A 27,948-nucleotide genomic window follows, 5' to 3' on the forward strand; every position below is an offset into this window, starting at 1 on the left:
AGTGATTTATCTTTTTATAAATGACAAAAGGCACATCTGCCTCATTTTTGCTGTGGTATCATGATACTACTCAGAACCGTGATACTTTCACTGGTATCGTACCGTGGGTCCCAATTTTGGTACCGTGACAACACTAGATGTCACAACCATTCCATTCGGAGTTGCGCAGTGAAGCGACTCTGGTGCCGCTTAAAAAAGTGTTCCCCCACTTCTAATTTTACAAATTAAGCACTGGTTATAGCACAGCGGGATCCCCCAACCATCGCTTATATTTATAGTTTTTTCGGTCTTAAATTCCATTCAAGGTGGCATTAAGAAGGTCTTAAAAAGTCTTAAATTTAACTTACTGAAACCTGCAGATACCCTGTTCATCCCACAGAACTGAAGCTTTCTTTTGTCCTAAGTCTTTGTCATGCACATACACTCTTATAACGACCCCTTTAAAAAAAAACATTCATTAGGAATAATCTAACTGTGTAACTTAGTTTCATCTTCATCCCCACATGATGTTTGACACATCACTTGACTTAAGGAAGCATACATTATTCTACATACAAAGTTGTGTGCATGTGCCAAGGGTATTATTCTGAAACGATGGCTTATATATCATCAAAGGTTACTGTAAATGGAATTTGATTGGATCCACTGGTCACATACATTTACATCTACATTTACTTTATACAGACACACACACACATTATGTCACCGCACTTGCACTCACATGTCTGTTTGATCGTTTGTGTTGTTTTTAGCCTGAATCTGTTTTGTCTACATTTTGTTTACATTGCACCTGTTGCATTACTTCATTACCTCTTAGTATTTAACAACATGTATGTTGTCAGCCCAGTCGCCAGAATAAAATGTTGCCATTGTACATTTCTGCAATCTATGAATATGTTATTTATATTTGCATTTGTTTTAGCTACATGGACGCCACATGGGCGTTTCAGACAAGGTCTACTTAGCCTGTAGGCCTGTTTTGTTAATTTCACAATCAACACAGCACAACACAGGTTATATAGGTGGTTGCAGTCACTTATCATTAACCCCATACTGACAGTGAATTGTGAGGATATACACTGAAAGAGGGCATTTTCACATGTTCTTGTGCCAAATAATATTAACAAGTCAAATTTGACTACTGTCCTAGTCTTTCTTTCTTTTTTTCTTTTTTTTAAGATTATTTTTTCAGGCTTTTGCCTTTAATGTACAGGACAGAGTGAAACGGTGAGAGAGTAGGGGGTGACATGCAGCAAATGGTTGCAAGCCAGAGTTGAACTTGCTACCGCTGCGTTGCCTCTGTACATGGGGTGCCAGCACTATCCACTATGCTACCAATGCCCCAAGTCTTTCTTCAAGGTACAGATGTGATTTTAGTGCATTTATTTGTTTTACACTTTGACGTCAGTGTAAATGCTTGTTTAATACTCTATATTCACCTTTTTTATAACATTTAAACAGTCTTCAACTGTGCATCCTGCCTGTTGACCCCACAATACATGTTACCAGGCAGAGTTCTTTGATTGACATAGTTGTGTAATATTGGATGAGACGTGGCATTTTTTAACAGGTATTACTGCCTATTCTGCAGGCCTATGCTACATATTACCACATGTTCTATCATGTTAAGGTAAATATGAAGTGATTTAAGGGACACAAACTAAGCTTAAACCAGGACAAAAGATTCAAAGTTTCTTTTGGTCCAGTGCTAGGCTCAGGCCTAATTGTCTGTGAAATTATCTCAGAATCTTATTTTGACCAATTATGCTGTCTCTTTTTTTCTATCTCCTGTGCACCACACCAGAAATGTATTTCACTGAACTGTATTTCAGTTCAGAACTGAAGAAACCTCATTAAAGGAGAGGTAAAATGTCATCAAGAAACTCAAACAAGTCCAGTTGCCTACGATATTTCACTTAAAGGGATAGTGCACCCAAAAATGAAAATTCAGCCATTATCTACTCACCCATATGCCAATGGAGACTCAGGTGAAGTTTTAGAGTCCTCACAACACTTGCGGAGATCCCAGGGGAGAGGGGGTAGCAACACAACTCCACCTAATGGAGGCTTACGGCGCCCCAGATTCAAATGTCCAAAAACACATAATTGAAACCACAAAATATCTCCATACTGCTCGTCCGTAGTGATCCAAGTGTCCTGAAGCCCTGACATAAAAAGTTGTTTGGAAAACACGTCATTTGAACTTGTTTTTAGCCTCATTGTAGCCTGTAGCTCTAACTGCCTCTCTGTACACCATGTTCATGTGTGTGGGCTGACCAGCGAAAGCATGTGAACACACATGAACATGGTGCCCATGTCTCATGGTCTGGCGCAAGCGCACATGTGAACCTGTGTACAATAAATATATGTGCCCCAAGAGTCATCCTTGTGTCTTGCCTCTTTCTAAACTTAAAAAATATCTGATTGACATCTAGTCAAGTTACCTTTATTAACATCAAACCAAATCATTTCAGAAGTCTCAGGGTACTTTTCACACAGAGGCCTAGGCTGTATGTGCAGTTTTTATTTTCCCTGAATATACTGAGCAAATGTTGCTAATTAAACAAATTGCTTACTGCCTTGTCTTAGCAACCAAGTTGAATTGCAAGGCAAAGTAGTATTTGGGCGGAATAAGCCTTTAGAACTATGAGAAAGTATTTGGGTGGAATAAACCTTTAAAACTATACAATAAAAGAAATAAAAAGTCGTCTTTTGATGGAATTAACTTTTAAAACTATAAAAATGAAATAGAAAGTCGTATTTGGATGTAACAAATCCATAAAACGATTAAAAAAATGAAATGGAAAGTCGTATTTTGATGGAATAACCCTTTAAAACTATCCATCCATCCATTTTCATAACCGCTTATCCTCTTGAGGGTCATGGGGGGTTTTGATGGAATAAACCTTAGAAACTATTAAAAGAACTGAATACAACAAACCCTCAAAACTGTAAAAACTTTGCACTTTTACAGCCATTCAATTCGGTGGGTTGCACTGTGGCAAAACACTGGGGTCCTAGAGCTGCAGTCCTGAAACTGTGGTCCTGAAAGTGCAGCCTCCTCTACTGCAGGAATGTAGTACTGGGCAAGACAGCTGCCAAGCTGCAGACCACTGTTCAAACCAACAAACAACAAAAATGGATGTGTTTTTGTGAGTCATTGGTGTTTTTCCAGCAGCTTTTTCAGCTCCAAACGCGAGTGTACTGTAGTGACCTGCCGGTGTGTTTCCAGTGTCTTGTAGGTTCCAAATGTGGGTGTTTTGTAGAGATCTGTAGCAACCCATTTGTGGTTTCCAGCACCTTTTAGGCTCCAAAAGTGGGGTTTTTGTGGGAACCCATTAGTGTTGTACCAGTGGCTTTTGGGCTCCAAACGTGGGTGCTTTGTAGTGACTCGTTGGCAGGAATTGTGGCATGAAAAGTGGGTGTTTTTTACCACAATATTGCTACTTTTCTTCCTGGGATTTTGCCCCCAAAACAAGGTATTTTAAGCCAAAATATAATCCTCCCCATACCATAACCAAGTGGTTTTGGCACCTAAACATAACCACACATTTAACCCTATTGTTGTTTCAACATTATCTGCTAGATAATAATATGCAAATATAATGTATCTTCCGTTTGCTGAAACATGTAATGGCAACATTTTTTCTTGTAAATCGGGTTGGTATTGTCCCTGTTAACGACACAAACGAAAATAAATTGCTGAATCTGTCTAGCCTGCTGGGGGGAGGGGGAAAAAAAAGGAATTTTGGGCAAATCCGATTCAAGCCTAAGAGAATTTTGAGAAATCACAGCCCATCCCGAACCCGGCAGATTGGTTCGGATCCAGGTGGATTCAGGCAGAGAATCAGAGCTCTAGCTTAAAGAAACAACCACACTACATCACAAGATAAGTTTTTTCTACAAACAGTGTTGTGCCAAAGAAAATATCTGAAGATGCTATTTTCACTCACTCCACATGGTTGTCTTTTCTTTGACCAGCTGGCTCACATGCTGAAAGCCTGCCCCCGCGGGTGCTGCTGACCATCACCAAGCTGCAGTGCATGCTGGAGAGCAAACAGGAGCGCATTGCTGCACTGGAGAGGCAGGTGGAGGACCTGATGCAAGACCGCAAGTTCCTGAGGAGCCAAATTGAAAACCTCACAAGCAACCGCTCCATGCCAACTTTTGCATCACCCAGTCCACTTGCTGAAGGTCAGTATCTGAAGTGAAGCAGTGTTTGACTTGATAATATTTACACTTATTGGATGCTCTTATTCACATCATTTGGGCCATTTTTGTTGTTGCTCATACGTAGCTCCTAAACCCAGCAAAGTGCAGCACTCAGAAAACAAGTCTCGGAAGAGAGAGAGAGCTTCTTCGTGTTCCTCTGACAGCAGCGAGAGCGGCTCAGAAGCGTCAGACTCATCTGAAGTTTCAGCGGCCTCGAGTGAACACAGAAGGAAGAAACACCATAAGGACAAGAAAAGATCAAAGAAAGGGAAGGACTACAGCAGGAAGAGAGGTAATACTCATGTCGTGTCATTGTAAAGGTACCTCGGTGTAGAGTAGCCTTTTATTGTGACCAGCCCAAGGCACTGTAGTAATGATGCTGTTGAATCAGCATCTTGATTTGCCACTCCTGTCAGATGGATGGATTATCTTGGCAAAGAACTCACTAATGTTTGCCTTATATTAAACGACTTTTCAAGTGATTTCTGTGTCACAGACATATTTCCAATCAGAGTTTTACCTTAGTTGAGGTAACGATCTTGATTGTTTGGTGCCAGGTGGTAAAAAAGCTCAGTCTGAGCTGTCTTAAGGCCCTGACACACCAAGCCGATGGTCAGCCGTCGACCAAAGTCAGGCCGTCGGTGAGCGTCTGTCGGCCTAGTTTTTGCGGTGTGTCCCGCACCGTCTGCACTTTGGCATCGGCGTTGGTGGCTTTTTGGCCAATTGAGCATGTTGAATCGCCGGCAGAGCTTGTCGGTGAGAGAGATCACTCTGATTGGCTGTTCAGGTTTTATTTCCTCGGTCCTGTAGCGAGTGAATCTGCCTGTAGTGAAACCGGGGCTAACCGGTGCTTCCTCCTCAGGCTCCACTTCATTCAGCTGCTCACAGACCCACTGTATCTTCCAACTTTAACGAGAATAACAAACAGGAGGTAGCTGGGAGTGGCTAGCGGAGCGTTAGCCGCAGCACGACTGGAGGGAAGCACAGCCAGTTAGCCTCCGCTAGCTTCCCAGCTATCCCCAGCTCTCCATTAGAATCCAAACGGAGAGCCGGGGCTGGCTGGGAGCGGCTAGCGGAGCGTTAGCCGCAGCATGACCAGAGGGAAGCACAGCCAGTTAGCCTCTGCTAGTCTCTGAGCTAGCCCCGGCTCTCCGTTTGGATCCAAATGGAGAACCGGGGCTAGCTGGGAGCGGCTAGCAGAGCGTTAGCCGCAGCATGACCGGAGGGAACCAACGAAGGCTGTCAGCAAGATCAGGCAACAAAATCCAAAATGTAAAGTTTTTATGCAGTTCATTTTTATAGATTACATTGATGCAGAATTAACAAGAACACTGTCGACATATGACACCTTTTACCTTGTTTCTAGAGTTCTGTGTTTTTGCAGACACGTAAGGAATTGTTTATATGTCATATTTCTTAGAAGGAGTTTGGCAAAATATTTTCCACCAGGAGCAGGATGGGAAATAGTCTCAGAAGGAATCTAGTTGTAGTCTTGTAGGTAGTTGTTGTCTTAAGGTGTAAGAGGGTGTCAGACTTTGTGTGTTGCACAGAATTTCAGAGAAATGAGCCTTTTGTATGCATAGAAAAACTCTTAGATCTTCAGTGTAATTGTGTTGTATGTTTTGCTGTCAGTAACATCAACAGTATCCTCAAGGCAAAATTGTGAAAAAAAAATGACCCTTCACACAATTTGTGTATCATAGCAGCAGAGGGTTTGCAAAATGTTGTGCTCAGAAGTCCAGCTGTCGTAACAACAAGAACAAGTACGAGAAAGTTGGTATATTGGGAATGCGCACTGACTATTTGTAAATGTAAACACAATAAACTCTTCCTAGATGATTCAAGTCAATTCCCTTTAATAATTCTAAATAATCCTACAGTTGTCAGGGCAAAAAATAGTTGTGGGATGTTAGATTAGGCAAACAAACCTCCCTCTTCAAATTTCTAATACATAAGTAAAAAGATTAATGGAGCTTAGTCAGTGAATTAGAGCATGTCTTTTAATTTATTTGTATGAAACTGAAATAGGCGTAATCTTGTGTAGGGAGCATAAGCTAGTTCACGTAGAATTATGAAGGAAGAAAAAGTAAAATTGCTAATAAGTAAGACAAAGTTAGACAGGAATGCATGAAAAACACTTTCTGAAAGTTGAATTTTTTTTCTAAGTCTTTGTCAATTCACACGTGACAACTTTGTGTTTGTAGTGACTGAATATTATTCATCACTTCTGTAATGACCATTTCCATTCATTCCACCAGCCACTGGTGTCCAGTACGTTATCCATCGCTACAAACAAGTCCTGTCAGCCTTCATCAAGAAGAAGAGCATGAGTGAAGCGTTCCGCCATCTTGGAATCGACCGGAACACCATTGCCAACACGGCATCGATCGCCGAGCTCCACATGGCTGGCAAAGACATGGTCCCCCTGGTGGGCATGTTTCGCCAAGGAGAAGAGACTCTGGTCAGCTACGCGCACAGGTGCACCCTGGTCATCGACAGCGACGCCGACCTGTCCAGGAAAATAGACCAAATGAAAGCTAATGGCGAGCTTCTGCCCATCTCAGGGAAAAGGCCGAGGGTGTTGCATTCTCACCTGCAGCAGCTCGGGGGCACTGCGGAGAGCATTTTAATAGGTTGATTATTATTTCATTGCATGGGGGAGGAGGTGAAACATAATGCCTTCACAAAATTCTGTTTGTTTTTCCACCAATCTGAACTGCTGGATTTAAATGTTTTATGTAGCATTTTTACATTTTCTTAAAAGTTGATTCTCAAGGGGAACAAAAATCAAATTATTTTTAGTACATGAACACATTAAGGATGTATATTTTTTACTTAACAGCCATGAAAATAATTTACAGCTGCTGTGACTAATGTTTTTTTTTTTTTATTATTATCTAAGGGGAGACACACCAGGTGAATAGGGTACATTTCTTTAATTGATATCACCATGTAACTTCCCCAGTTGATGACTTACAGTATAGTAAGACAATTACTTAAAGCCGCTACAAGGAACTTTTAACTGGATATGCAAAAGTCTCTCGTTTCTGCTGATGTCTGTGCGTGACCTACAACAGCAAATGAGACCATCGGTGTAAAGATAAGCTATTTCTATATAGTGTATATCCATACCTTTAGGAAACTGTGTCCGGGTCCGCGGCAGGTCGCAGGTCATTTATAAATAGTCGCTATTCCTCCTCCTCGACCCGACGTCCGTGGGGAGTTAAAATAGCAGCAATCGTCGGGTAAAAGTTCTGTGAAAGCACTGGACTCACCAACAGTCAGCCACGTCTCAGTCACACAGAGAAAATCCAATCCTCGGGAAGTCAGGAAATCCTTCAGGATAAACGTTTTGTTCGTTAGCGATCTAGCATTTACCAGCCCAATCCTGGCAGGAGCCGGCGGGTCCACAGCGTTAGCCACACACAGAGGCCGCAGGTTGCGCAGATTCACCCCGCGCCAGTGGGGACGAGGAGAGCAGGGGCCGCGGGGCCGGAACACCTCATCCGGGCCGACGACAGGTACCAGCCAGGCGTTGACAGGGTCAAGCGAGTGCCGAGAAATAAAGAGACGAGGCACCGCTCCATACTCAGTCCAAGAAGCTGTGGAAGTGCTCGCCAAACGATCGCTGCGTTTACCCCGGCNGTGCTCGCCAAACAGGCCTTCAGCCTTACCAGCTGACCGCTGCGTTTACCCCGGCAGCAGTGGCGCTTACGCTGGAGAGGTGGAGCTGGGGCGCGGCAGAGGTGAACCGGGATCCCCGATAGGAGCGGGGGCAAAGTTTTCCCGTCTTGTTGTTTTATTCATCCTCCAAACAAACACATGCGCGAGCCAGGTAAGCGTCATAACGACAATACGCACTAGAGCTCATGGGAAATGTAGGCTTCATTCCGGCAAAACTCTACCGCTTTTGTCCACAGGGTCGCCAAAATCAACTCAAAATGAAAGTTCCTTGTAGGGGCTTTAAGTTAAGTTTTCTGAAACATTGGATAAAGCCAGGTTCAAAATCTTTGTTTCATTTTGTTGTCATATTAAAGTCAGAGGGAATTTTGCTTTTCTCTTCTTATCACATCAATCAGAAAATATAGTCAGCAGCCAGAAAAAAATAAATTTTTGCCATTCTTAGGAGTAAAATGTTCTATAAATCAAGCTATGAATGATATATAAACTATTCTATAGGAATAATCCAACTGTGTAACTTAGTTTCATCTTCATCCCCACATGATGTTTGACACATCACTTGACTTAAGGAAGCATACATTATCCTACATACAAAGTTGCGTGCATGTACCAAGGGTATCATTTTAAACAATGGCTTATATATCATCAAAGGTGACTGTAAATGGGTTTTGATTGGATCCACTAGTCACATACATTTACATCTACATTTACTTTATACAGACACACACACACATTATGACCTTGCACTCACATGTCTGTTTGATCGTTTGTGTTGTTTTTAGCCTGAATCTGTTTGTCCTTTTCTTTACATTGTCAACCTTAGTTTACCCAAGGAAGAGGCTGCATCTGGCCTGTAAACGAGCTGCAGCAAGCGGACCTTCATACATTGCATCTGTTGCATTACGTCATTACTACTACTTCATTTCTGTTGTCAGCCCTGTTGCACCTCACAGCAAGAGGGTTCCTGGTTCGAACCCAGGGTGGGGGAGCCCTTCTGTGTGGAGTTTGCATGTTCTCGCCATGTCAGCGTGGGTTTTTCTATGGGTACTCCAGCTTCCTCCCACAGTCCAAACACATGCAGGTTAATTGGTGACTCTAAATTGCCCGTAGGTGTGAATGTGAGTGTGAATGGTTGTCTGTCTCTATGTGTCAGCCCTGTGATAGTCTGCCAACCTGTCCAGGGTGTACCCTGCCTCTCGCCCAATGTCAGCTCCCCCCAGTCCAGTAATCTGAACTTAAATAAACACCTAAATTTGTATTTTGGACATTTCCTTTCCACTAGTCTAAAAAGAAGACATGTTAGGAAAGCAAAATAACCCAAAATAAAAAAAATTAACCAGTGCATGAAAAAACCTGTTTTCACCTGGTGTGTCTCGTCTTAAGAGCAGAAGAGTGTGTAGTTTTAGAAACACCCACAAGATGGCAGTGCTCACATGTTAGATTATGTTTTCAAAATCACTCCTCTTGTCATTCTCTCCAAAATGGTGGCTAGTCAATTTCCATTTTCCAGCACCTGGTTTTTGTTGGAGGTGTAAGTTTCTGTTTATAGACTTTGTGAAAATATTTTATTTTGTCAACATTATCCTGTGATTCATATGCTGTAACTGAACTGAGCGATTTGAAAACTGCAAAGTGTGTTAATGTTTCTGAACTGCCAGCAAATGAAAATAAGAACAGTTTGTTCATACAGAGATTTCAGTGTTGCCTTTGTGTTTATCCCAGGCTGCTTTAAGTGTCCTGTATCAAGACACATGATTCTGCTGTACATGACCTTTAGAAGAATCTGTAACCTTTCAGAAAGGAGGTCACTTGATCCCAGGTCAAAGGATGGTGCGGGACCCCCTGAAGTAAAATATCCAACCAAAACTTCTGTCATCTGTAAGCTGAAATTTGATTGACAGCAAATGCAGAAAAAAAATGTAAATGGTATTAAATTTTCTCTCAGAGGCATATATTTATTCTGTCTCTTGACCAGAAGAGAGGGCCGCACCAATTTTGTAGACAGATGGAAAAGCTTGCTAAGACATCCTTGGGCGATGGTAAGTGTCAGTGCAAAGTGTTGCCATTGCCTTCCCTGCTGTTTGCTTTTCACATGGAGTGACAAATTACTCGTGCAAAGCCATTACAGGGGCTGCACCCGGGCTGTTTATCTTTGCATGGGACTCTGTCACTGTCACTCCCATTCACACGCCGGCTATCTGCTTATCTTTCACTCTCACATCCCAATCTGTCTGTCCCCTCCCCCCACTAACCCCCGCCCTCTCCTGCTTTGAACTCATTCAGTCATTTCTCATTACCTATCACTTCTCCATCTCTTCCTCACCCTTCCTTTTCTTACTGTCTCATCTTTTCACCCAAAACAAAACCAAAAAAAAGAAGCTAGGTGGAGTTTGGAAGCATTTCACGACAGCAGAGGCGACCTGAAGTTCCTCTCAGCCTGTTCACAGCCAGAGGGGACAGGTGCATGCTGGTCTGCTCAGCAGTATGAGGTAGAACAAGGTGGGTGTATCTCTCTGGCAGCACTCATATCTTCCCACCTCCTGAGGCATGCAAACGTCAGTCCTGCTTTCCTTGTCACCAGCACGAGACATGAAAGGCAGGTTTTCTGCAAATCCTGAAATGGAAAAAGGACGCTGGGAGTAAAGTAGAGGATGTTATCGAGGTATATGACTATTTCATTCTTGCGAACCCCCATCCCCCCGTCCCCAAGAAAAAAGCAGCAAAATTCAGCCTCCACCTGCTAATACTCCAGAGTGGCAGCTGTGAATTTGGTGTTAATGACTCAGGGTGATGGAGCTCAGGGCTGAAGATGGAGATAGGATGCGGGCCTAATCGAGCCTGAAGCATTCTCTCCTCCTCCCCCGGCCTTTTGACTCACACCGGTGTGAGGCCAGCTGGGACTCCATTTTGTGTCTTTCCTGGTTGCAGGTGCCACGTCACTGCGGAGGCTCCAAGTGCCTGATGGGTACAAAATCAACCCCCTCCTCCCCCTCTTCCCTGTCCAGCTTTGATCCTGACCTTGACAAGAAGAGCATCTGGACGTTCTCACGGAGAGTAGCTTGTAATAACCACCAATCACCCTCTTAATGATGCAAGTAAAATGTGTTTGAACTGGTGAGATCAGATGGACCGGGGTTATGTTTTGTTGTTACACTGGCAGTGTGTGCCAGACCTGCTGTGTAATAACTGCCTCAGACACATTATATAAAGGATTACAAAGTAATGGACCAAAAGAGCTCAGACTTGAGCAATTGATTTTATGCTCTCTGGGGAAAATAGTCCTTGGCTTGAAAAACACTGCGCGTGATGTCACAACTACTGAGATTACTGCAAGATACTGAGTAACCAGTTGTGTTGGCATCTCTATGGTTTATTGTTTGCCCAGCAGATTTTAAAGATTGTGCCGTAACATTTGGCATTCAATCGGAGTAATTAGAAGAAAACCGATTTGTAGCCGCATGTTTATTAGTCTTACATGTAAATAGCATTTCTCTGTTTTTGTCTCATTAAACTGCTGCCATATAAAGCAGCACATTTAATCTGTTTCTGTTTTATGGATAACAAAGTACAGTCTTTTTTTGAATAAGTAAATTGACATTTTGGGAAATATGCTTATTTGCCTTCTTGTGGAGGGTTATATGAGAAGATTGAGACCATTCTCAGGGTTGTGTGATATATATGAAACTACAAACCTCTTACCTTAGGCTGTTGAGCTTAGCTTAGCACAAAAACTGGAAACGAGGGAAAACAGCAAGCCTGGCGGGGTGCAGTTACTTTCTGGATTCACCCTAAAGCTGGGGTAGGAAGAAATCTGATCAGATTTTAGAAATACAATCTCCTCCTGCAACTCTCCTCTCTCTGAGTCCTAAGCTCCTCCCACCAGACGACTGCAGTCATATGCTCATGCTCCATACAGTAAACCAGTCTATCCCATACACTGATTTATACAATTAGCTAGCTGCCTACCCCACGGCACCTTTGCCTTGCTTTCCACCACTGCTGACAACTTTTGCCGGGATGAGAGTGGGCAGCAGCTCCTTAGCAGGACCTTTGGTCAGCAGCTGTAGTGGCTCTAATTTGACGGGCGCCAGGTGTCACAGCATCTGGTGGCCAGCAGCAGCAGCACCACCAGGACTTACCTATGTACCAGCAGCAACAGAAAGTTTGCTGGTCCGGCGGGGAATCTGTACTGTCGGTCCTCCTGGGGTTTGTGCTGGCAGGGTTCGGGGTTGCTATGGCCACTGACTGGGGGTCATTCTACTGCTCATTCTCCTTTAGGTGAGGTGGTCGGTATCGGCGGGAAGTGGGGCCGAGGACACACTGTGATTCAAGGCTATAGCTGAGCTACATAATATTGAGATTGAATTAGCTGTTGACTCCAGTTAGCAGAGGACTAAACTATTAGCAACATTTTCTCTCCATCTCTGAAACACTTCCTCAATACGGACATGTTTTAATGTGTTTATTGTCAGACTCTCTTTCTGATGAGTCATTCTCCCTTTTTAGGCTGCTTTGCAGTGCAGGCAGCTGTTGCCAAAGCTGGAAGAGCAACTTTCTGTGCAGAATTCTCCACCATTAAATCAGGCTTTCAGCAAAGGGACATGCACACGCATCTGCATTTGTGGAACGCTCCCTCTCTGAAACCTGTGATTGGCCAAAGTCTCATGTCACAAGCTAGATTTTCTAAAACCTGAAAACAGAGCCAAGAGGAGGTGCAGAAGTCTAGTTTTCTCTCAGTTGCTCAAAGTTTATTAAGGCATTTTTGCCCAGTGACGCCAAAATTACACTGCCAACCTGAGCTTTAACTGCCTTTAACTATAACTGCTTTTTCTCCCTATTGGGGAGTCGGGAAGAAAGGTACTGTTACACCGAGCCAGCACGAAGAGACTCAGGAAGAGCCTCCACCCTCAGATCCTGCCTAATCAGAAACCTAACCTCCATAGACATTTATTTATTGTGTGAGTTGATGGAACTGTCAATCACTGTAGTCATATTTTTTTATTTCATGTGGCAAATTGATTGATCGATTGAAGTTGCATAAGATTTTGTGAAGGTTTAACAACCTAGATATCACATGCTAATTAGTGAGCTTAAGAAGTGCTGGTAGGTGGATTTTCTGACCCTTAGACGGAGCCAGGCTAGCCACTGTTTCCATGCTGCTAAACTAAGCTAATTAGCTGCTGGTTTTAGCTTCATATTTACTGTACGGACATGAGAGCAGTATCAATCTTCTCATAAAACTCTTGGCAGGAAAGCGAATAAGAGTATCTCCCACACTGCTGCCATCTTATAGACATTATTTTCCATTTTAGACCAAATTATTTTTATACTTTACTGTTATGAGAACACATTGAATACAGTCTGGTTTTAAAGTTCAGCTCAAGTTCCCCCTGCTATTTGAATAGCTTTATATCTTTAGTATGGCTGCAGGGTGCATCTGGGTTTTTTTAAACAGCAGTAGTGACAGGATCAAGCTTTAAACTGTATGATGCATTCCACTGAGCAAAAAAAAAAATCTTCATAAGTACAGGACTTGACAACATACCAGCAGTCATCAGAGTTACTCATATCTTGCCCTCCATTTGGAAGCACACATTTTAAAAGGCTGCACAGAAGCAGGTCAGATCGACTCAAACAGATTTGAATTCCTAAAAATGAACGGACAGCTGATGTGAGTGTGCGTCTGAGCCCCTTCACCTTTCCTCCGCCCTTGGTCTTTCCGCTAATGAAATCTTAAAATAACCTGCAAAGTGGGTCAGAGCACCTATGCAACGCCAATTCAATACAAAAGCATCAAGTAGTGCATTATGGGTATTTTCCCCTGTGGTAGAATTGAGGTGGGGGCCGGAGTCTGCGTACTGGTGGGTGTCTATTCTTGTCCTTTTTTTTCTGCAGTGACATCAGATGACTGGTGGAGCAGTCAACAACGTTTTTTGTCAACGCACCATAACAGTTTCCACCTCAGCTTTTTACTGGGAGTGAAAACACACACGGACATGTTTTTGTTCTCCAAGCTAATGTCTAATCCTTGTGCTTTATTTACTGCAGGAAACCACTTGATAACAGCAGGACTGGTTCAGTGTAGCCCCCCCGAGCTGCGAGCTATGAGAGGCGCTAGAGGACAGTGTTGTATCCAGTTCACTGTTGTCATGTTCTATTGTTTGTGGCCAGACGCGTCACACACCCCTCGATGCACGGTTTGCCCTGCCGCAGCTGATTAGATTTGGTCTGATGGGTTAACTGTAATAAGCTTCCACTAGAGTGTAGGGTGACTCTTATTACAGTCTTTAAATATGCATATTAAGCCAAAGACACGGATAGGAAAACACAGACACGTGCAGACAAAATGTTTGCCGTGTCAGTTTTTCTTCCCTGATGTTTTTGTAAACCCTTCAAGCTGTCCACACAGCCAGTGAAATAATACTCATTAATGAAACGTCTCTTGGCAATTAAAAAAATAGAGAAAAAAGGCAAAGATGCTAATCTGAAACCACAGAACCTCTCCACAATGACAGCCTTTCTGCCAGCACAGCTCGATCAACAAGTCTTGAGGTATTGCTGGTGTGCTCTCCATCTGGCTGCCACTGATAAGAACTTACTGGGGGCTGCTGGATAATAGTCTCACAAGCTTAAAAGCAGGAGGAGGGGGCGTAATGTATTTGTGGGGGTGAATCCAGCAAACGGGACCCTATAAACCAAACCTCATCTCCCCCCTCTGAGCACATTCGGGTAGAGACAGCCCCTTCGATAGAGCCAGCAGGGGTGGGAAGGGGGGTGGGGACATCATGCTGCCATAGTCATGATTTGCCTTGAGCGTGATTTCATTCCTAGAGAGACAAGATGGCTGCACTCAGCACTCAACATTATGAGGTACATCCATGAGCAATTGCCAGCACGTTTACGGTACGGTAATCAGCTGTGATGCAAAGCTCTATGGCTGAGCTTCTATACTAAAGTTGATCTATTTCTCTGTGCAGCACCTGCGTGGCCTCGTCTCTTTGCACTGGAGGAAATATGTAAAGCTGGTATGACCTCTATTTTCAGGGTCAGAGGCACTGACTGTTTTTTGGTTTGTACCCCCCAGGTGTCCTCAGACTGACAGGGGTGCCTCATGGGAGATGAAAGAGCAAAAAATGATAAATGGTTGTATGCTGGCGGCTCGAAAAGGTTGTTGAACAATAGTATATTCTATATATTTTATGGTAGTATGGTTATTTTATGAATTTATTTTCTGACAAAGACAAAAGGTAACTGCTGCAAAGACGAAATAAAAAATCAAACTATGAAACTGCCAGTGCTGGAATGTAACTAAGTACATTGACTTAAGTACTTAAGTAAAAATGTGAGGTTCTGTACTTTCTGTGGGTCTCTTTATCTTGTGTCTCATCATACTTCTACCAGCGTTCCCATGGAAAGTTAGAAATTAGAAAAACTGTTTTCCAGGCCTGTAAATGGGTCTAGCTGTATTCAGAGACAAATCATAGTGTAGGGGTGGGTCCATTTTGCACATTTATGGGGTGAGACCACTATTTTTTTTTCATATATACAAAGTAGGCAGCATGATGATGTGGTGGTTAGCACTGTCACCTCACAGCAAGAGGGTTCCTGGCTCGATCCCGGGTGTGGGAGCCCTTCTTTGCGGAGTTTGCATGTTCTTCCCATGTCAGCGTGGGTTTTCTCTGGGTACTCCAGCTTCCTCCCACAGTCCAAAGACATGCAGGTTAATTGGTGTCTCTAAATTGTCCATAGGTTTGAATGTGAGTGTGAATGGTTGTCGCTACATGTCACCCCTGCAATAGTCTGGCAACCTGTCCAGGGTGTACCCTGCCTCTCACCCAATGTCAGCTGGAAAAGGCTCCCTGTCCTTGAGCTGAGAGGCACCCGATTTGGCCGCATGCTGTTGGTTGATGTGCGAGGAACCGTGTTTCAACAAGACGGTAAGGCTTGTTGTGTTTAGCCTAGCCAGTTTCTGTAGGAATGAAGGGTCAGCAGTCAATGATGGTATGAAATAGTCAATAAAACAGGTTTTTCAACAATTGTGAATCATTGCAAACAAAAAGGGATCCTTAAGCATACATGTTCACACAAAACATCAGGCTGATTGGTCCAGTAGTTTGTGAGATTAGCTTTATTCAGATGCAAACACACACTCAAGACCCCCTTCCCACTAAACACTATGTAACATAGTACATAATGTGTATATAGTATATAGTACAAAACCACAGTGGACATTTTTATACATTCACTGCTTTTACTTTTGATATGTTAAGTAAATTTTCCTGATTATACTTACATACTTTGAACCATTTATTTCTAACAGAGTATTCTTACAGTTTGGCATTAGTGGTTTTACTGATGTAAAGGATCTGAATGAGAATTTTTTTTCTCCCTCTCTCTCTCCTCCCCAGAAACTAGCAAACTCATGACAGCTTCATCCCAGAATGCATCATTTTTTGGACACAGAGGAGATGATGGTATGTGACGTAGAAATATACGCAACATGACAGAATGAAGGAACCCCCCCCCAACCCCACCCTCAAACCCTGTTGGTTGTTCGTCCAGTGACGCAGGACAAAAAAAGACATCTTTGGCACAGAAAAGAAAAATCATTTGACGGGGAGTAAATCCAGGCAGACACACAGCTCAGGGTGCCTCACAATATGTTTCAGAATATTTCCTGATAAGCAGGGATGATTTGAAGACATCAAAGCATCTTAGTGGTGGTGTCTATTTCCTGATATGTTTCAGTAAGTTGTTTGACTCGAATGCTTCTATCACAGTTCTTCAGGTCGTCACTTGCAGGGTTAATGACAAGAAGAAAGTGAATGTAAAGGGGAAAAAAAGGAAAGTGGAAGAGTGGGGTGACTAAAATGCTACCGGCCATTAACCGCCGATCAGAGCTGTCATATTATCTGGAAACACAGACAGATGGGAGGTTTGGCTGTAGGGGAAATGCTTTCACTATCTGCCATGATAATAGTCTTGTATTGCCCAATAGAGGCCGGAGTTTTGAAAGAAAGATACGCTTGGGAATATGATGGTGATTGCATGCCACACACTGCCTCTGAATATGATCTGAGGTCTGTATTTTTCAATTTTGGGAAGGAGGGATTCTGTCAGATTAGGGGAAGCTGGGCTTTTCTGTGTATTGTCTCCTACTTGACCTCTATTATGATAACAGATGCTAATTACACAGTGCTGGGTTTCCCAATGAAACTGCCTGTTGTTCTCACACATTGCAGGTTCACCCCTGCATGTCCCCTCCTTTTTACGGACTCTCAGAACATGCATTTAGGTTTTTTAACAAAATACTCTATCTTTGCACACTCTGCAGTGTTCTGGCAGATTTTTTTTTGTGTGACCACATGCGGTTTGACTGCATGAGAGGTGGGTGTATTTGCTTGCGGCTGTGAATCTCAGCTAAACTTGGCAGTGCTGCAGAACATGGAAATCCATGTACTGCAGCCATATGGAGCAAAAGCCGATTCAGTTTAATCAGAGTGTTCAATATGTTCGTTCCATCAGGGAATTCCAGCACTGCAAAATAAGCTGAGGAAGGGAAAACTCAAAGTGAACATACACTAAAAGTCAACAGATATTTTACAAATATTTTGGAAAGTGTTAATCCAGCACAAGCTGATGCAGTGCTTCTTTTTGACTGTAAACTTTTCAACCACTGAAAACAACAAACTTTTACCAGGACTTTCAGGGATGCAAAGATGAAAACACAGACACATGTGCTCCTAAAATCTGGGCAGAGAGGTGAATACGAAGAGGGCATTTGCATCATCAGCAAGTTATACAACTCCTCTCCACTGGGGAAGAGGACAAACTCTTTGACGATGAGTCACTGTTGGGACTACTCAGCATCATGTCCTGTACCCCGCTGATTGTACTTATGTGGGATGGCAGAGGAGTGGGCGGGGAAAGGTCAGAAGCAGTTTGTTGTTCATGTTGTATTTTCTGCATTTGATGCACTTACTTGCTGAACTACTTGTGCAAGAAGATTTCTTTAAAAACAGTAATGGCTTGGCTCCATCTACAGCAAGGTTGCAATAAATGCAGTCAGTGTGTTAGTCCACTACTTTGGTCCAGAATGAAATATCAACATTCGCCATGAAATTATGTGAATGTGTTCATGGTTCCCAGATGATATATTATAATGATTTTGCTGATCTCCTCACATTCCCTCTTGCACCAACAGGAGGTTGACATTTGTGGTTTTTTGGTGAAATGTCTCGGCAACTATTCGATTGCCTTGAAATTTGCCACACATGAAAATGTGTGGCAAATGTGAAAATGACTTAGGTGATCGCTTAATTTTTCATGAAGCGCCATCACCGGATAAGAACTTTAATTTGGCCATTACTACATACCAATATGAAAAATCTGACTAGATACCACAAAATTAAAGGTCCAGTGTGTAAGATTTAGGAGGATTTATTGGCATCTAGTGGTGAGGACTGCAGACTGCAACTGGCTGAAACTTCTCCCAGTTAGAATTTCTTTAGTGTTTATCATTTTTTACCAGGAGCCAAATTTTCTGCAGAGGTCTCTTCCTCCCCAAAACACACAGGTCTGGTGATTTAAACCAGTAAAACACTGAATAAAGCAGTTTCATGTTACAAATCCATGTTTCCCTGAAGCTGTTTGGCATGTTGGGGATGGACTGCCAGCCTAGCACCTGCTAATGTGTGCTCACCTATTTTCTCTGATAACTTATATTATTCGCAGAGGTCTCTTCCTCTCAAAACCAAATAGATCCAGTGATTTAAACCAGTGAAAACACTGTATAAAGCAGTTTCATGTTTAAAAAAAAAAAAAAAAAAAAAAAAAAAAAAATCTGTGTTTTTCTGGCACTCTTGTTGCAGAGGGCCTGTTAACTACGGTGGCCAGTGCGGAGGCCAGTGTTTGATTTGTCCGTTTTGGGCTACTGTAGTAACATTGTGGTGTAACATGGCGGTCTCTATAGACAAACACCCGCTTCCTATTGTTGGACTAGGGGCTCATCCTACTCTCCAATGTGCTATGTGTGAGCTCAGTCCTGCGTGTTCTTTAATGAAGCAATAGGAGAAGATATTCGGTCTCAGTTAATGTAGTTTATTAAGCAGTAAAGGAATAAAATTACAGAGCTCTGGGCCTCAACTTCACGTCCCTGACGAACAACAAAGGTGTGTCAGTTCACGAAGTCTGACCTCCTGTCCTTTCCCTGACCCAGTATATTTGAGCGTAACAGAGTGTCATTGTGCACGCAAGGCGTTGTCCTCTTCTCATTGGCAGTTCCACTTCCTCCTTCACCACACCACGCCCCTGCCTCGTGTTAATCTGACTCCTTCCCGCTGGCGGTGGGGGCGTGGTTCCTGTTTTGAAAGACAAGAGAACAACACAACTCCCTACACGTGCTGTACCTTACTATCTGTACATCACTTTCTATTCTTTTTACCATATATGAAACTAATTATCTAAGCATTGCGGTATGTGCTCCTCAGACTTCATGTCTCTTCCTCTCCTGTACTTCTCCACTTCTGCAAAGCAAACACATTCAGATCAGCTGAAATCATCTCAGTATTCTCATTGTTCACATATCTAAAACTTATATAGTGAAACACAACTTATAGTAAAATACATAAAATCATTCTATTCCCAACACTATGTAGATATAAACAACTCATTTTAAGGTAACAAAAACATAATGATTCTTATTTTGAGGTGATTGTACACTAAAGAAAACATACTTATTATATTATATTCCATTTCTGCCAATGATGGCTCCTCTGGAATCCTACACACTGCACCTTTAATGACATTCCCCTTAGCTTCATCTAGATGCTGTGTTTAGTGCTAATTAGCAAATGTTAGCAAACTAACACATCAAACAAAGATGGTGAACTGTGAGCATGTTAGCATTTAGACATTAGCATTTAGCCAGTGGTGATCCTAGAAGCCCATCAAGGTCATACAACAGAAGGGGCCCTTTTTAAGGGTTTTTTGGGAAAGTGGCGGTGTGCTGAACAGTGCCTTTTTGGTAGGGTTAAGGCAGTTTATGATGCTTTGCAAAATGTGCCAATATGGGTAGCCATTGAAGGCGATTTTTCCCAAATTCTTTTTAGGGCCCCAAACATTTACCCTGACTTGCCTCACTGACGGTGTGCCCCTGCATTTAGCTCAAAGCACTGCTGTGCCTTGTTTTCACAGTTAGTTTTGTACCCTTATTGTTTAGTATGCAGAGTACGCCCCTAGTGTTCAATGCAAGTAAATGCATCACTTTATGGATGGATAACATCATTGCAGATATGTGGCAAAAAGTTAATTTTTGTGTTTTAGTGTTTCTAGTGTTTTTGTCATCCAGTCTTGTGGAAAATGCACAGGGAGCAGTACTGACCAATTGTGCATGGCGACAAGTAAGAGAGGAGGTTGCTTTTCAGGTGTGTCACCAGTTTTTTTTTAAACTATTTTGTCAAAAGATGTATGATCCCCTATGAATCCACTGTATATATTACACAGCTAGCATGCGACCAATGTTAGCACATGCCGACATGCTTATTACTCAAAAAAAAAAATGGCTGAATAGAGCTGTATTACATCCATTTATCTGTTAGCTAATTCGTTTTTATGCTTGGATGTATAAAGACACCTGGATACAGCGTTCGAGGTGCAGGTGGGCCCCCGTTCATTCCTGCGATAGAGCAAGCGTGGCCGAGTGTGGCTGAGCAGCTAACTTCCTGTTTTGGTGTTCCACTAACTTGAATTGGGATAAAATGATTTAATCATTCGGCTCTTCCAGACTTTTGAAATCTTATCAGACCAAATGGATCACAACCTGCTAGTGAGTCATTTTGCGGGGGTTGTGATGCACAAAAAATTTATCCACTGATGTACAGACTCTTCTTTCACAATGTAAGTCTATCGGAGAAAGTCTTTTTGGGCCCAATGGCATCACGTGATGGTGACCACATGGTGTAATTCTACTTTTGGCCACTGTGTAAAATTGGCTCCAAAGCCTGGCGCTGCTCCTGGGGGCTTGGTAGCAGTGCATACAGTCTGTCCAAAATCTACCACAAAAGTTAAAATTTTCAAAGTACTCGAGGCAAATTCTCGACCAAAATAAAAACAGAAGGAGGAGTTTCACAAACATGTCAGAGATCATGGAGGTTCCCATAGGAATGAATGTACTTCTGATTGACTTGCATGTGACACAGCCATGTGGAAATGAGGCGTTAGTCTTGTTCATGTTTCGTTGAAAAAGAAAAGAAAAATCTGAGCTTTTTACATTAAAAACAGTGGCTGTCCTTCTACATTTATAGAACACAGATAGTAACCACAAATAACCAGATAACCACAAACTGAATGTCACTACCCTTGAGCAGGTGAAATCAACATCTGCAGAGCTGCAGAGGGTGCTATGAACAAATGTCTCAAAGAAGCCCTGTGTTGTTAAGATCTGCAATTACGGACGTCTAAATGAGAATTCATTTTTTTGTATATCAAAGGCTGCTATAAATACACTGTCATTGAGCCGACTCACATCACACAACCTGCAACAAATTCATTAACATCACATTTGGCTCCTAATCTATTGCTATGCTTCCACAGTTAGATTAGCTTGTGTTCCTCACTGCTGCATTAAATTGAATGAATTTATGCAAGCATTTATTTATTATTTTCAGTTTCACCTCAGGGCATTTTTGCCTCCACATAGCTAGTCAACAAACAAGGTGAAATGCTATAGACTGCATTGTCCTCTGCTCCTCTAATTTAAAAAAAGAATGGAAAATGGATGAGAATAAAAAGCAGCAATAAAGTGTCCCAAATGCGAAGCTTTCCAAAATGCTCAAGGCATAGCAAGGGAAAAAAAAGGTCACCTAAAAACAGAGCTTCATGCATGTGTATGGTCGTGCCAATGATATCCTAATGATCCGTCTATCAACTGCACAATCCCAATACTCACTTAAGTGGCTCATGATATGCTATATACCACAGCTGGGGAAGTCACGGCCCAGTGGACTGCCACAATGGCAGCCAGTCAGTGACGACAGCCACGGGCCTGTCAGGCATTCACACCACGTACCTACGGCCACAATAGCCTCATCAGTAGCCTTATTCAATCAGTCTTCACAGACGGAGTCGACTCGGGTGCTGCAGAGCCAGCCAGCCATCCACTGATCTGCATCACAGAGGCATCAACAATCAGAGCGTCCCTCCTTAAATCTCATTGAAGCGATCTCTGATTTCGCCTGATTGTGTCCGACACTGTGCCATTATTTCACTCTGAGCTCTCGAGTATGACTATATCATTAGTACAGGGAGAGGAAAGGGACAACTGCATAGTGTTATATTGTTTGTATAAATTGTTTAAGCAGCAGTGTACAAAATGGGCGGACAAGGAAAGGCGTTTGAGTCAAGGGTTTGAGTGACAACATTCAGCCCATGTAGGTCAGTCCCCATGGGAGATACATGATGTTTACATGCATGTTTTCCTTTCTGTGACCTCAAAATGAAAGACTGCGGGTTTTTATTGGGAAAATACAACACAAATTCAACCTCAGTGAAGTCATTCAGGCTAGAATTAACCTTGTAATAGCGGCACAGGACAGAGCAGGGTCCAGTTGGTGGGGCGTTGACGATGTCAGAGGCGATTGGAGGCTGGTTATCGATTCCCACATGTGCACACACACAAAGTGGGGAGAGACTGTGTTAATCAATTCCCTTATCAATCAATCAATCAACCCTCATGAACTGCTGCTTGTCCTTCAAACTCAAACTTGCTGCAGTGTGCCACCACTGCAGCAAAACTGCTGTCAAAAGCATTCAGATGAGCAGGTCATGCAAATATTTGTCCCCTTTCTAAAGTAAACGCTTCGGCATGAAGGGCTGAGGGAAGTGCTGTCCTGCTCATCCAATCAAGTTTTTATTTCGAGAACATTTATCTTGTGCAGTGTGAAGTCAAAGTCAGTTTGCATTGCAGCATTCAACAATGATATAACCCAAGTTTAGTCATGCTGTCATGTAGATATGTTTATTATTTCTGTCTAGAGAGAGGAAGAAAATTCACAGTGCGGAGATATTTATAATAACAATGCAAGCAGAGTTCAACGAGTGGGCTAGAAGAGACTGAATGACTTGTCATTCCAGAGCCACTTAATTTTCAACAACATAATTGTCCTCAACCTCTTACACTGTTCTGAATCCTAACACATTTCACAAATGACTTGTCGGCAGAGTAGGTCTGAAAACATGTCTGAAAACAGCTACTTTAATTTCAGGTAAGACTCTCTGTTCATTAAATCTTTCTACAGCTAATTGTTCATGTAAGTGTCTGGCTCAGTTGTTGTGTTTAATGTCTTCAAGTAGCTTTGGATTTTCATTTGAGCAATTATTTGGATTTTTACATGATTTAAATACAAAAGCAGTGTAGCTGCGATAGAGAAGTTGCAAAAAGGACTTTCAGCTCCTGCTCAGACTGCACAATTGTGTTTTTATGTGTTTGAGAGACCATTTGATGATGTAGATATTTTTTAAATATCTACATCATTATCATTGCTGAATGTAACATTTCCTAACCAAAAAATCACTGGAAACCATTGTTTTGATTAAAAATATCTTAATTATCATGCTTTTCTCAGACACAAAACATGCGTGAAATGAGAAGATTAAAATAAGAACATCAAAGTCGAAGGACGCACAGCTCCGCACAGTACGTGAGGAGGATTATTTGATCATGCAGCCATCTTATGTGTTTTGTAAGATGAGATATCTCATGGGTACGGTGTCACTCAGAGAGGATGATTCTTCACTGTGTTGAGACTAGTAGCTGATCAGTGGGTGAGAAGCTCGCAGTGCAGCAGAGCAGTATGTAGGTTACCTGTCAGGAAATTAAGCCTATTAACCGCTTATGTAAGACGTCACACATTTGGCACGTGGGTTCTCATCCAATATTTTATACGTGGCAAAAAGAGGCAGACTTTTGGAAATGTGCTGCACTAATTTTACTCAAGTTCTTGCACAACTCTGATATTGTTTAAGTTTGAGTAAAGCAATTTTCATTATAATAAATACACATTTTCCATTCTCGTATAACTTAATGATTAAACTTTGCTTCAACTTCATGAAAGCTTTACTATTCAGTCTTTTCTTAAGTATATGCAGGAAGATTTTCATTTTCTGTTACTCTCAGTACGTACTGCAGCTGCCCTCACAAAGTACGTATACTGTTGCATGGAGTATGCATACAACTGGAACATACTACACTCTAGACAAAATTGGTGCTAAACAGTACCTAAAAGTGGTTCTTTGGCTTGTAGTCATAGGTGGACCTATCTTTTACTGGTGCCTTTGTCAAATAGTGCTACATTACGAACCACTAGAGGTGCCATTTAGCACTATATTATTTCACATTTTTGAGCCTGGAAACCCTAGAATGACAACAGATAATACCATGGAGGAGACAATATGCTTCTTAATGAGACTTTGGCTTCAGATATGAATGATTACTAATATTTTCTTACGAGATGTTGGCTTAAAAGATTTATAATCCTGTACTAAATGTTTACTAAGGAACACAATGTATTACCTGTTCAAACCTGGAATATTTCTGTTCAAATGAGGGCCACAAGGTTGAACGCATCTGCTTTAACATGTTATCCTCTGGGAATATGTTGTCTGCAGGCTATTTTAATGTAGTGTTTTCATTCTTTTCTCAGTGATCTAAACTAAACTAAACTAAGCAGATCAACCAGTGGAGAACATCTAAAGAACCATACATGGGGGCCTAAAAAGTTAGTTGTATGGCAGTGGTGCTATGTAACACCTAAACCCACACCAAAGGACTGCAAAGGAACCAACATTTTTAGGTGTGTGCTTCATCATAACAGTGAGCCTTGAACTTGGACCCTCTTGCTCAGATTGATTGTGCATTTCAAATTGCAGCAGATTTTAAGAATAACACTCAACACTACCTTGGAGATGCAACAAAACGTCACTCAGCTGTTTGCGATTGACCGATTGATTGATTATAATCACTGCAGCTGCCATCAGCTGTCTATGAACTATTATCCGTCTGTTTCTCAGTCAATGTGATGTATCTTCTGCTGCACAGAGGTCAGAAAAGCCAGAAAAGCATGTCGGCTTGCATACTGGAAAATGCAACCTGGTATTTGTGGCATGCAGCATTTGACATACTATGTATTGGGATATGTCCCAACATAATGTTAAATGCTGCATAATAAATAGTATGGTAGTATGGATATAAAAACCGTAAGAGTCAGCTATGTTACGGTGCTTTAAGCTAAATGCTAACATCAGTATGCTAACATGCGCAAAATCTAGCATACTGATATTTAGCAGTGAAATTTGACATTTCAACATTTCAACCTGCTGGTGGCACTAGATGAGCAGTCAGGGCATCGCCACAGTCAGTATGGTTCATCCTCCGGGTGCTATTGGATATCTTTGCATCACAATTTATCCAATAGTTGTAGTAGAGATATTAACTTAAATCCAAAAAATGTCAACCTCATGGTGGTGCTAGAGGAAAAGTCAGAGGATCCCCAAAGTCTTTCAAATTCATCTTGTGGAGACCATGTTTGAACAAACATTCAAGGCCTTACATCCAGTAGCTTTCAGTCCGGAGTAGGTATGCCAAAGGTCAACTGTTAAGCAGTTAACCATTTAACTGTTAGTTCAGTTAACTGCAGAGTATATTTTTGACCAGTTATGCATCTTGCTCCATAGGTTAATTTTGCTACTCTTCATTCACTGCACTGCGCACCACCTAGGTCTGGTAGGAGCTAGCTAAATAGCGGTGCTGCTCATTCGTCCCGATTCAACAGCATTACTGTGGAAACATGGTGCTCACCCTCTGGTCTCTGCTTAGCTCGTCCTGGTGGGTAAGCAATCCCATTTTGAGCTTCAAAACCCCTTTAGCATTGTTAACTATATTATTGCTGTTAGCAACATTAGCAATTACAGCATTGGTGCTAACACAGCTAACAATGCTTAAGGGGGTTTGCAGCTCAGAATAAGGGTGCTTAATCAGCCTTAGGGATCTGGGGGAAGAACAAAGGGTGGGCACAATGTTTCCACAGCAACATGTTTTGCTGCTAGGACAGCATTACAAGCTGTAATCGCCATAGACATATATACATAGATGCCGCATTGACTGTGGAGGGGCGTGCCTAAAGCGCCGCCATCTTGGTACAGGGCTAGCAGAAGTGGTAGTGCATGTACATCTATGGAGGAAAGAGGTACTCCACAATTTGAAAGTAGAATTATTCACTGAATTTTTGACCAATTTCCAAACGATTTGATTTGTTAAAAACGTCACACATGTAGCTATGACACAGGATCAGAGTTGGGAATAACGCGTCACAAAGTAACGTTAGAGTACTTTTTTGCAGTAACGAGTAACCTAACGCGTTAGTTTGCTGTTTGAGTAATCAAATACTTGAGTACATTTTCAAACAAGCCATCAGTTACTTCCGTTACTTTTAGAACGCTGGTCCTTCAGCTCCGAAACAGCAACGGCTGTCGTTTGGTTCTAATAACGGAGATAACGTTAAACCTATGAGTCCGAAAGAAGCCATGAAGCTTGTGGCTCGCTACGTGGTAGAAGAAATGCTGCCGTTGTCTACGGTGGAGTCTGAAAAAAGGTGGACGACGACTCGCTGACAGACAGGTCAGACTCAGGAGGACTTGCATTATGCCTGGTACACGCTACACGACTTTTCTGCCCGTTCTGAAAGTCACTATGTCACATTACACGATTGTGGAGTCATAAAATCGTGCCGTGACTTGGCCGACAGACATGACACACTACATGCTGGTACTCACCAATTATCCCTGGTCGTCTTTCACGGTGTGTGTGATGTCATCGGGTTATTCTNTTACTTGGATGTAACATTGTTTGCTAGCTTGATGCTAATGATAGTAACGTTAACTCAGCGGGTTGACAAAGTGCCTCTGCTGTTTCACACCATCATTTCCACCTTTTACTCTGTGTGGTAACATCCCTAGAGGAAATATTAAAAACGCTGGGGTGTTGTTGTCATACAGTTGTTTATGGCAGCATATCGGTCTGTGTTTCTACTGGTCAGCCATGACGGCTGTGATGGGAGAATTGGATCTCAGTGAAGGGCAAGTGGTCCATAACTTTAATTTTGGAGACAAAAAATGTAGGCTTAGCGCCCTGTGGTCCATTGCCCAATAGGAAAGGTAGAATACTCAAAAGTACTTTAAAAGTGCTTGAGTTACTTTTCTCAGGGAGTAACACTGGAAGTAAAAAGTGCTTGAGTTACTTTTCTCAGGGAGTAACACTGGAAGTACTTTAAAAGCACTTGAGTTACTTTACTCAGGGAGTATAGCAGCAAAGTAACTGGTTACTTTAAAAAAGGGAGTATAGCAGCAAAGTAACTGGTTACTTTAAAAAAGTAACGCAGTAAAGTACTTTGATTACTTTTAAAGTAACCCTTACCCAACTCTGCACAGGATGCCTGGACATTTTAAAAATCCTCTGCTCTGCGTCTGGGTTCTATCCATAATATAACCAGCTCACTTTACGTTATCCCACGTATTACACAGCTGCTTACTAGTGAAATAACTAATCTGAGACATAATTTTGGTTAAAATGCAATGTTATTTCATCTATAAACTGCCTCTGGTCTGAAAAAAACAGACCTTAGACTGCAGTGCTTGACCAGTTAGAAGATTTATGATAGATATTGGATGTATATGTATATGTATATTTTATACCTACAACAATACTAATAATGATAATTGTTGTAGCCAATTTAGATTTGTGTGGCGTATGTTTGTATGTGTGAATGTGGGTGTGTGTCTTTGGTGAGGCGCTATGGTTTCTATGGTTACCTGCACATCTGGGCATAGGTAGTAATCAGCCAGGCAGAGGTTAGATAAGGGAGACACCAGGCAGAGGTTAGATAAGGGAGACACAGGTGATTAGGATCTGGGGAAGCCACACAGTTTTTCAACCATGCCTGTGTGTGACCGTCTAAATGGGTTTGTCGTATTAGTATTTTTGTCCTTTTGTATACGAGCTCG

The 27,948-nt window shown here is 42.2% G+C and overlaps 1 protein-coding gene and 1 long non-coding RNA gene across 3 annotated transcripts in view; one reads left to right on the forward strand and one right to left on the reverse strand.

Moving 5' to 3' along the window:
* Positions 1-7,852, forward strand: part of LOC126397387 (coiled-coil domain-containing protein 106-like) — a 68,989-nt gene extending 61,137 nt beyond the window's left edge. For both annotated transcript variants that reach the window (XM_050056110.1, XM_050056109.1), the window contains exons 4-6: positions 3,982-4,194; positions 4,298-4,504; positions 6,471-7,852. In XM_050056110.1, coding sequence (XP_049912067.1) covers positions 3,982-4,194; positions 4,298-4,504; positions 6,471-6,850 — 800 coding nt within the window. In that variant the 3' untranslated portion in view covers positions 6,851-7,852. The remainder of the gene's footprint in view (positions 1-3,981; positions 4,195-4,297; positions 4,505-6,470) is intronic.
* Positions 7,853-18,972: 11,120 nt separating this feature from the next.
* Positions 18,973-26,779, reverse strand: LOC126398039 (uncharacterized). Its single transcript, XR_007570731.1, has 2 exons — positions 26,722-26,779; positions 18,973-22,057 (listed from the first exon to the last, which is right to left on the reverse strand). It is a non-coding gene; the product is annotated as an uncharacterized LOC126398039 (long non-coding RNA).
* Between the last annotated feature and the right edge of the window lie 1,169 nt (positions 26,780-27,948).

The sequence above is a fragment of the Epinephelus moara genome, chromosome 11, assembly GCF_006386435.1.
Source record: "Epinephelus moara isolate mb chromosome 11, YSFRI_EMoa_1.0, whole genome shotgun sequence".
Lineage (NCBI taxonomy): Eukaryota > Metazoa > Chordata > Actinopteri > Perciformes > Serranidae > Epinephelus > Epinephelus moara.